Source organism: Rosa rugosa, chromosome 4, assembly GCF_958449725.1.
Source record: "Rosa rugosa chromosome 4, drRosRugo1.1, whole genome shotgun sequence".
NCBI lineage: Eukaryota > Viridiplantae > Streptophyta > Magnoliopsida > Rosales > Rosaceae > Rosa > Rosa rugosa.
In genome coordinates, this window is record NC_084823.1 from 24,538,358 (window position 1) to 24,549,068 (window position 10,711).

General features: G+C 35.6%; 1 protein-coding gene across 1 annotated transcript; it reads left to right on the forward strand.

The window, feature by feature from the left end:
• Nucleotides 1-1,955: 1,955 nt before the first annotated feature.
• Nucleotides 1,956-7,862, forward strand: LOC133744537 (uncharacterized). Its single transcript, XM_062172631.1, has 2 exons — nucleotides 1,956-2,308; nucleotides 7,685-7,862. The coding sequence occupies exons 1-2, from the start codon at nucleotides 1,956-1,958 to the stop codon at nucleotides 7,860-7,862; spliced, it is 531 nt and encodes a 176-aa protein (XP_062028615.1).
• Nucleotides 7,863-10,711: the final 2,849 nt, after the last annotated feature.

A 10,711-nucleotide genomic window follows, 5' to 3' on the forward strand; every position in this document is an offset into this window, starting at 1 on the left:
GAAATTGGTGAAGAAAATCAGAAAATATCTCTATATATTTCGGCAAGATTATTTAGGGAATTAACATTGGAATTTTGTGATTGGTTGGACCATGTCATAGGGCTTATGTGGCAAGCAAACATTGGAGGAAATTATGTGGAGTTAACACATTGTCGCCGTGAGAATTTAGAGGAAGCACACGGCTTGGAGACCAAGTATGCCGTCCCCTATATATACTCTCTCATTCTCAACGTCTAAAGTTCCCCTCCTTTGCGTTTACACTTTAGAAAAATCAGAATATTGTTCTTCTTGCTGTGAGCTTTTGAAGTCCTTTCTCCATCCTCTAGTCATCTCCACGAGTTCAAGCAAGGCCAAAGGAAGAAGAAGAAGCCGTGAGCATCACCATCCATATCCATCCTTGAAGCTTGCTTTCGAGTTTCAAGAAATCACAACGTGAATCATCCATCTCATCTTCATCCACGGTGTAATCCGATTCTCCTTTGTAACCTTTGCTTTGAATTTCGTTGGTTATGAACTAGTTGACATATATGTTTGAACAAGTTATTATTTCTGGAATTTTTATGATTAATTGAGAATTTTCAGATTCTTATATTGCAATTCATTGTTGCTTTTGTGTGAGTGTTTGATTAAATTTGCATGATAGATATCTTTTGTATTTTAATCTTAAATGGTTCGAAACTTTTAGGGTTTTTATATGATTGGTGCTACGAATTTAAGAACATGAATCAACTTTTTGGTTTTGTGTTCTTAAATCGATAAGTAGTAAAGGTTTTGTGCAAAAATCGGATTTAATCAAAAAGGATTGCAATTAGGTGGACTTTTTCATACTAAGTTGCACACTTGAGTATAGCCTTTCTAGGTGTTTATTGCGTTGAACATGTCATGATTGACTAGCTTTCTAGGGCTTGAATGCATGTTTGATAGGATTAGTCTTTATGCTTTCACTTAGATTAATTAGCATTGAAAAGTAAAATATGGGAAATTGTTTGCTTTCTAACGTTTCACATGATCAACTCCTTTCTCATGACTTAGATGAACAATATTAGGGTTTGAATCGATTTTAATCATAGTTTCGGTTTTGATCTTTGTTCTCTCATTTCATTTGTGTTTTTATGTTTTTGCATTTTAATTGTTTTGTTAACTTAGTTTATTTTCGAAAATCAAAAACCAAAAATCCCCCTTTTTCGTAAATAATGTTTATACTTGTGAATATCTTTGTGAATATTATACTTTGTTTTAATTTTAATTGTTTAATTGTTTCACAATGACAGGTGTACCCTCAATCCCCGGAATAGAACGATCCCTATTTGCTTATACTACTAACGATATTTCAGGGTTAAATTATGCGCTTGCTTTGAGCGTGTCATCTAACGTTTCACATGATCAACTCCTTTCTCATGACTTAGATGAACAATATTAGGGTTGAATCGAATTTGATTATAATTTCGGTTTTGATCTTTGTTTCTCTCATTCCATTCGTGTAGTTATGTTTTTATGTTTTAATTGTCTTCTTTACTTAGTTAATTTTCGAAAACTTAAATCCAAAAACCCCCCTTTTTCGTAAATATGTTTATACTTTATTTTATTTTTGTAAATAATATACTTTGTATTTTTATTGACAGGTGTACCCTCAATCCCCGGATTAGGTCGATCCCTATTTACTGTATACTAACGATGACATTTCAGGGTTAAATTATGCGCTTGCTTTGAGCGTATCACTTAAGTTCCTCAAAGATCACATCTTCACAAGATTTGGCACGCCTAGAGCAATAATTAGTGATGGAGGCACCCCCTTTGTGAACAAGTCATTTACGGCCTTATTAAAGAAACATGGGGTTAAGCACAAAGTATCCACACCATACCACCCCCAAACAAGCGGCCAAGTTGAGATATCCAATCGGGAGATAAAAAGCATCCTTGAAAAGGTGGTGTCTACCACAAGAAAAGATTGGGCAATGAAGCTTGATGATGCTTTATGGGCTTACCGGACCGCTTTCAAGACACCAATCGGAATGTCTCCTTACCGCCTTGTTTATGGAAAGGCTTGTCACCTTCCGGTTGAATTGGAGCATAAGGCTTATTGGGCCCTTAAGCAATTGAACTTTCATATGGAGGAGTGTGGAGAGAAAAGGAAGCTTGATCTTTGTGAGCTAGACGAGATTAGAATGGAGGCTTATGAAAACGCCAAGATCTACAAGGAGAAGACCAAGGCCTTTCATGACCAAAGAATCAAGGAAAAGCACTTTGAAGTGGGGCAACAAGCATTGGTTTACAATTCAAGAATGAGGTTGTTTCCGGGAAAGCTAAGGTCTAGATGACATGGTCCTTATACCATTGTTGAAGTCTTCCCTCATGGAGCCGTTACATTGCTAAATAAGAGAAATGGTTCAACTTTCAAAATCAATGGCCATAGAGTTAAGCCTTACTTGGACGGTGCACCTAAGGACACAATTGAGGAAGTTGCTCACTTTGAAGACATTCCATCTATATGAGAGCACTATGGACCTTGTTGATGTCCTAAAACTCAAACCCGATTTGGCGGATTCCAAAACAATGAAGAAATAAGGAGGAAAAGCTTGAGAGTTTGTGGAAGAGCAATGAAGCCAAGATCTGGCAAAATGTGTCAAAGCCTAAGTGTGAGGTTCATTTAGTTCTATATACATGGAGCTTAATGGATGGCAAGTGCCTAAGTTGGCCTTGTGTGGTTATCACCTACTTACATTATGGAGCTAATCGGGGGATCTTCAAAGAGTTTGCGCTTTCTAATCTCTCACTTTTACATTTCCTAGCATGATTGGTTTGTTTAGTTGTTTAAGTGTTAATAAATTTGTGGCTTCAAGAGTTTTGGATAGTTATTTCACCCTTGGTCAATGGATAAGACACAAAAGATTTAGCTTTTATTGAAAGGATTATCCAAAGTTCAAGTGTGAGGTGGCTACCCTTTCTCTCTTGCCTTGTGTTAGTTTAATTGTTTTAAATGCTAGTCTCGGCCATATGAGCATTTCCCCAAAACATTGATAGGATCTTAATAGCTTCATTATACATTAAGGACTATATGATGTTTTTAAGTGTGAGGTGCTTGTTAAGCCAATGTTTAGTTTGTTAATAAATTATGTTGACTAGCATTAGGAAGTTTTTATTTTGTCCTACGCTTTGCACATGATTCACAATTGTTCATAACGGCACATTGAGGACAATGTGTGATTTAAGTGTGAGGTGGTAAGGCTAAGTAATTACATTCCTTATCCTTTTCTTTTCATTTGTTACTCTTATTGAAAAATCCATAAAAATTGAAATTTTTTGAAAAATACAAAAAAGATTTTGGCTTGCTTGCGTGGTTCCTAAACCGAAATAAGCCCCGAGGATGGAACCGAACTTATGTCTAATTGGATTGATTGATTTTGAGCATGTCTAGCGATTGAAGATCAATGCTTAATTAATAAATGGATTTGGCGTTTTGTGCTCACATGCATTTAAACTCATATTGCCTTTGTCATTTTAGATGCATTAAATGTGGGAAAGACGAGGACTAAATTTGTTGAAACTATCTATGTCTAATTATGTGAGATTTTGAGCCAAAAAGTGTGCATACATAGTCAAAAATGCACTTGTTCTTTCATTGTGTGATCAATTCATTGTGCATGTAATCTAGAACTTGCTCCAAATCTTTCGAGACTCTATATCAAAAGCATGAGTTGTTATTGGGGAAGACCAAGGCATTAGGAATCCACCATGGCCAAATATTTTTTGTACTTAATGTTGAAAATCTATTAGTAAGCCAATTTGAGCCGATAAAAATATGTATTAGCCTTTTCATTTCTTCACCACAAATGTTTACCCTTTTAAACTTAAACACTTTTCCTACCCTTTCTAAGCTAATCGGTAAGCAATGTGAGTCCTAGTATTTTGGTGCTTGTAAATGGGTTAGAGGAAGTGTTCAAAGAATAAGTGTGAGGTGAATAGAGTATTGTGTGTGTGAGCTACGGGTTGTAGCCAAGAAAAGAAAAGGGTGACCCTAGAAACATGTTCAAAATATGAAAAGAATTATTCAAAGTCAATATGGACTAGGGTCACCAAAAGAAAAAAAAATAGAAAAATTGTTGTGCAAAAATAGTGTGAGTGAAAGAAAAAAAAAGTACAAAAGGAGTGTGGGTTGTACAAAGGGGGAATAATAGTTTTTTGTAGTCTTTTAGTTTTTGGGATTGTGGAAAAGAAAAGAAGGTTTTACAAGCACCTAGAGTCTTAGCGAAAAATGAATTCAACAAGAGAATTGCTTACTAAGAGGCTTAGAACTTGTAATTTCATTTCCCTTCATTTCTAAAGCCCCTCACCTAAGCCCCATTACAACCTAAATAAAAGACCTTGTGATCTAAGAGAACTCATGCAATGATCTTGTGGAGAAAAGATGGAAGAGCAAGCTTAACGAAAACATGTCAATTGAATTGTTTTTGAGTGCAAACACTAACCATTAAACCCTTGAGTGAAAATGAGTGATATCCATGTGAGTTTGATGGTTAGACAAATGCTGTTCAAGTTAATCCCACATGAATCATTTACGGTGGCACACATGGCATATGCATATACTTCGTTGAGCATGACTTTCCAAATCCCATTATTAGCCTTGCATTTCGAAAATTTAGTTTCTAAGCTTGCTTAATTGAAAGTCAATTCACTAAGTCATGGTTCTCTGAGGGAAAATGGTTAAACTCATTAAGGATGCAAGTGAACCTTTTAGTTTGTTTGTGTTAGTTTAGTTTATGTTTTTGCTTGAGGACAAGCAAAGTGTAAGTGTGAGGTATTTTTTGAGGACAAGCAAAGTGTAAGTGTGAGGTATTTTGTTAGGTCCATAATTACCTAGTAATTATTCCCCTAATCTTGCACTTTTGCTTAACCTTTGTGTTTATTTATATATATTTATTATGTTTTCCTTATCACACTAGGAAATGATGGAGAAACTTGGGAATGCACTAAAAAGTCAATCTTAGGACATTTTCCTACTCCGGCTAGGAGAAACTGAGCTAGGCAAGGAAGAAGGAGTGGCAGACTAACCAAATGAACTCCAAATCAGTTGAAACTTTCCAGATCATTTGTTATGAAGAGTGCAAGAGCTAGTTCGGAATGAAAAGCCTTCAAAAGATTGGTGCAAGTTTCTGCACTAGAAGACGAAAACTATAAAACCGGACCTGTAAGGATTCCGGCAGCATTTCCGGAGAGAGAGAGAGAGAGAGAGAATGAAAATTTTACCGACCTACCACAGTAACTTCCCATATTTATACTAAATTACCATGAACAGTAATTTTCGTTTTTCGCTTATAACTTTCGCATACGAACTCCGATTTGAGCGTACCATGTGTCTACGGACTTGGTTTAACGTCCTCTACAACATTCATGAAGAAATATTTTTTCAAAAACTTACCCGAACAAAAAGTCAACTTTTGGGGCGACTAAAAGTATCGAAACAAAGTAAAAAGTGAAAATAATTGTCGTTTACCGTCCAAATGACTAGTAAAAAGGTAAATTGAGATACGGGACATGACATTGCCTCATGGAATAAAAATCGTGGCGAGACCAGAAAAAGAAAAAAAATCATCCCGTGTTATAAACTGAGAGTTTAATAGAGAGGGAATATAGAGACAAAATATATAAAAGGATGTAAAAGTCTGTGTTTCCATCTCATTAGACCTCTTTACATATTACTTGTTCTAGTGAGATTCAAAGCTCCTGGCGTTTTCCATTCATTTCAATCAAAATACTCACTTAGTTTCTAGTTTTAGTTTCACTATGTTGATTTTTCACACTTTTTGGTTCTAATTCATCTGATTTGGTTTGTATTTTAGTGAATGACTTCTTATATATTTTTTTGCTTTTGTGTCTTGTTTGTCTAAATACCTTGCTCTATGAACTTTATTTTCCATTGCATGCTAAAATCTGTTTTCAGACATCGAGGACAATGTTAGTGATGCAGTCGGAGTAACCTGGGTTTACAAGCTATAAACCCTAAAACAAAGAATCCTGGAGTCCACTAGAGAATATGAGAAAACTTTCAATTTGATTGATAATATTATTAAAGATAGCGTCTGCAGCCATTTAAGGTTGCTTATATAGTAGAAAGAAACCCTAGGGCGACTAATAATCAATCCTAAAAGCCCACGGTTAAATCAAAACAATTCCCAAAAGAACTAAAAAACCTAAATTGCTGGAAAAATAGTAAATGCAATTTTGAGCCCCGAAACGACCTTAGAAGCCCGAAAAAGCTCATACGTCATGGCAAAGCGACGAATTTGACTCCTGGCACCGTTGCCTTCTCGGAAAGGTTTAATAATTACTATTCTGACACTAAACGCCAAATTTACAGCGTACCGATGAGTCGATGACATGACTCGCCCCCGGATTTCATTTTGAAATCCAAAGTGGCCCTGCTGGGCCAATCTTAGGGAAATTCTACCAAAACTCTAGTGGAATCTACCCTAAAAGTGGACTACCCAAACTTGTGCTAAACAACTGAACACTTCTAATAGCCAACAATATCTTCTCAATTATTCAAGTTTCACGAGTGATATAAAATAAAACTAAAGTCAAATCTCAAATATAAATTTATTTCGGTAATCAGAGAACTCTAGACAATGAACTAAAATAAAGTACAAATATGTTAAACATTTAACCTATAGGAACTTTGAAGCGGTGAACATTATGCCTCGACGGCTACACACGCTCGACCTCAACTAATCTGCAAACTCGGAGCGAGAAACTGAAAAGCATTTAAAAACAGTTAGAGTGAGTGGACGAAAAATAAATAATTTCAATGAAAATATTATAAATAAAATGTAATACTTTCCAAATTTTAATTTCCAATAAAAAACGAGCATGCAGTGTAATTTCTTAAAATTACTTCTAATCATTCTCGGATACTAAAATCTCAAAATATTCTGTAAAACAACTCAAAATCCGTTTCAAACCTCTGATAACGATATCTCATAAACATTTCAGAAATCTCAATTAAAACTCTCTCATGATAAAATATCTTAGAAATCTCATTTTAAATATTCACATCACAAAATAGGCGATGATAGGACCCCCCCCCTCTAAATTTCACCCTGAAGGACCCCCCCCCTCTAAATTTCACCCTGAAATCCGAGGTGGCCCTGCGGGGCCTACTTGTAAATAAGATTTTACTGAAAATTTGGCAGAACCTTGCCTAAAAGAAGGCTATCCAAAACCTGTAAAAACACATTTACACATCTAACAATCCAACCTTATTCTTCTGAAGCCACCTTGCTCCCCAAAATCCAAACACAACTAAACAAAACAAAAACACAACTCAAGTACCAATAATCCAACAAATCAAATTACATCAAATCCTCGTAGTTGGGTCATAAACCCTAAATAAAATACTACGAATTTAGATAACATCCCCAAGGTGATCAAAGCAATCTAAAATAAGAAACTGAAATAATAGCTGACAGGTTAAACAGGTAACCTACAATACGAGATGACAGCAGCGGGTACGGATACTATACCTCAACTCCTAAATATGCCGAACAACAACACTGCGAACTGGGCATTTGAAACCAAAAGGCCTAGGGGAAAGCATATAAAAACGTTAGAGTGAGTGGACAAAATAAATACTTGTAATAACTGAAACAAAACGAATTTATACTTTCCCACAATTTGATTTTGTTATTAGATGCATCAATTGGAGTTGTCCTAAATCAAGACGGGTCAAAATCAATGTTGATGGATCTAGGCATAACTCTAGTGGCAAGATTGCTACTGGTGGTGTTGCTATAGATCATAATGGCATTTTGCTCAATGGATTCAACTGCAACTTGGATCTTCAACGAATCTTGGATGTTGAAGCTTAGCTTTTATATTTTGCTAAAAATGGCTCATGAAAATAGATTTCACTCATATTGTCACGGAATCTGATTCAAAAGTTTTAATATGTTTGATTCATGACCTTCATAAAGATATGCAACCTTTGACCACTCTTCTTAAAGTTGTTCTCTCTTGATATCCAAGTTTTAAAGAGTGGAACTATATTTACAAGGAAAAATTTTAAGAACGGTACATGACATAAGCCCATTCCGAAATTTGGTGCATCAGTTTTGAAAGAATTAAGTTTGGTACATGACGTTACATTCCCGGCCCAAAATCGGTGTATGCTGTTATAGCCACCGTTAGTCAGTGTGATTTTGGTCAAATTTGTAAGGGCAAATCCGTCTCTTCATGGATTAACAAAAAAACAGAAACAAAATTGCAAAAGAAGAAGAAGAAAGAAGGAGAAAGAAGAAGGAGAAGGAAAAGAGAGAAGAAGAAGAAGGAAGAAGGAGGAGGAGGAGAAGAAAACCAGATTTGGGTGTTTCAATCAAACCTTGATATTGGGGAGGGAGGGAGGAAGAAGAAGAAGGAGAAGAAGAAAGAAGGAAGAAGAAGGAGTGATAGGAGCATTTTAATGCGACGTTTTAACTGCATTTCCTTACATTTCTTGCGCCATTTCCTTAGTAAAACTCTGTTTAGGAAAGTTTCCATTCTTTGATTGGGAAAGTTCCTATTTGTAGAAAGTTTCCATTTTTCTTAGTTTCTATTTTCCATTTTTAGAAAGTTTCTATTCTTATAGTTTTCATTTCTCATTTCTGGCAAGTTTCTATTTTTCATTTTTAGTAACTTTCTATTTTTCATTTTTGGTAAGTTGCTATTTTTCAAATTAGGAAAGTTTCTATTTCTCATACTAGTTTCTATTTTCAGGACCTCCGAGCTAGAAAGTGGAAATGAACTCACAAATGGAAAGAGGAGCCTGCGAACTTGACAAACAAATATGAGAGAAAACGGTCCACACATTTGAGCAGAAATGAAGAAACAAGCTTTCCTAGTGCAACCAGGAAACCCTGCGAAATGGAGGAGAGCTTACCAATGAAGTTTCCAACGCAACTATGAAAAGAAATGAAGAAAATAAAGTGTTGTGACGTTGGAAGATGACATGGCATAGAAGTGACGCATGGAGGCCCAAAAACTCTCAAGACTTGTTGGATTTTTGGCTAATTGGATAAAAGCCCACCAAAGCCCATGGAACTAGGGTTTGTGACGCAAACCCTAGCCCTAAAGATGTTTTGCCGTGAATTTGCAAGAGAGAAACAAGGAAGAGGCGTCCAAAAATCAGAAATTAAAAAGAGATTTTCTAGGGAGATTATCTAGGGCTATTTTTATGGAAAGAAAATACTTGGAGATAAACCCTAGATGCTTTGCCGTGAAAAAGGAAGAGATAAACAAGGGAGAACGTGAAATTCCTAGGGTTTTGGACGGCAAAGATATTCCCTAGAGAGTTTTAAGGAAAGAGAAAAAGGTGGAGACCAAGAAAAGCTCAAATGAAGACTAGATACATTCCTACATTCCCTAAAGAGTTTTGGCCGAATTTAAAGACAGAAAATCAGAAATTATCTCAAGAATTTCGGCAAGAAAATCAAGGGAAATATTCTAGGAAATTATGTGATTGGTTGAGACACCTCATAGGGCTTATGTGGCAAGAAGTCATTGGAGGAAATTATGTGGAAGTGCAAGCAATTGCCGTGAGCTTTTCTAGGGTTTTGGACGGCATGGAGACCTAGGGGCCGTCCCCTATATATTCCTCTCTTCTCTCAACGTCAAGGAGTTGCCACTTTTGCGTTTTACACTTTGAAAAAAAATCAGAAAACTCTCTCTAGCCTAGCCGTGTTCTTCTCCATCCTCTAGGGCAACCACGAAGTTCAAGCAAGGCCAAGGAAGAAGAGGACAAGCCGTGCACATCATCCATCACCATCCTTGAAGATTGCTTTCGAAATTCAAGAGACCATTCATCCCATCTCCATCTCTTGGTGTAATCCGATTCTCCTTGTAACCTTTGCTTTGTAATTTTCGTTGGTTATGCCCTAGTTGACACATGTGTTTGAACAAGTTTCGAATTCTGAAATTCTATGATTAATTGTTAATTTTCAGATTCATGTTTTGCGATTTATGGTTGCTTATGTGTGAGTGTTTGATTAAATTTGCATGATAGATAACTTTTGTATTTTAATCTTATGTGGTTGCAAACACCTAGGGTTTTTATATAATTGGTGCTACGAATTTAAGAACATGAATCAACTTTTTGGTTTTGTGTTCTTGAATCAATAAGTAGTAAAGGTTTTGTACAAAAACCGAATTTAATCAAAGAAGATTGCAATTAGGTGGACTTTTTCATACTAAGTTGCACATTTGAATTGATAGCCTTTCTAGATGCTTAATGCGTTAGACATGTATGATTGACTAGCTTTCTAGGGCTTGAATGCATGTTTGATAGGATTAGTCTATGTGCTTTCACTTAGATTAATTAGCGTTGAAAGTAAAATATGGGAAAATTGTTTGCTTTGAACGTTTCACATGATCAATTCCTCTTGCATGACTATGATGAACAATGATGAACTTGAATTAATTTTAATCATATGTTTCGATTTTGATCTTTGTTCTTGCATTCCATTTATAATTTTATGTTTTTGCATTTTAATTGTTTTATTAACTTAGTTTTAATTTCAGAAAAACCAAAAATCAAAAACCCCCTTTTAATTCGTAAATAATGTGCATATGTGTGAATATTATACTTTGTTTTGATTTTAATTGTTTAATTGTTTGACAATGACAGGTGTACCCTCAATCCCCAGAATAGAACGATCCCTATTTGCTTATACTACTAACGATATTT

Coding starts and splice junctions, on each gene's coding strand:
- LOC133744537 (XM_062172631.1), top strand. CDS start 1,956: ATGAAGCTTGATGATGCTTTATGGGCTTACCGGACCGCTTTCAAGACA. Junction 2,309..7,684: donor TTGTTTCCGGGAAAGCTAAG/GTCTAGATGACA, acceptor TTTTGTTATTAG/ATGCATCAATTGGAGTTGTC.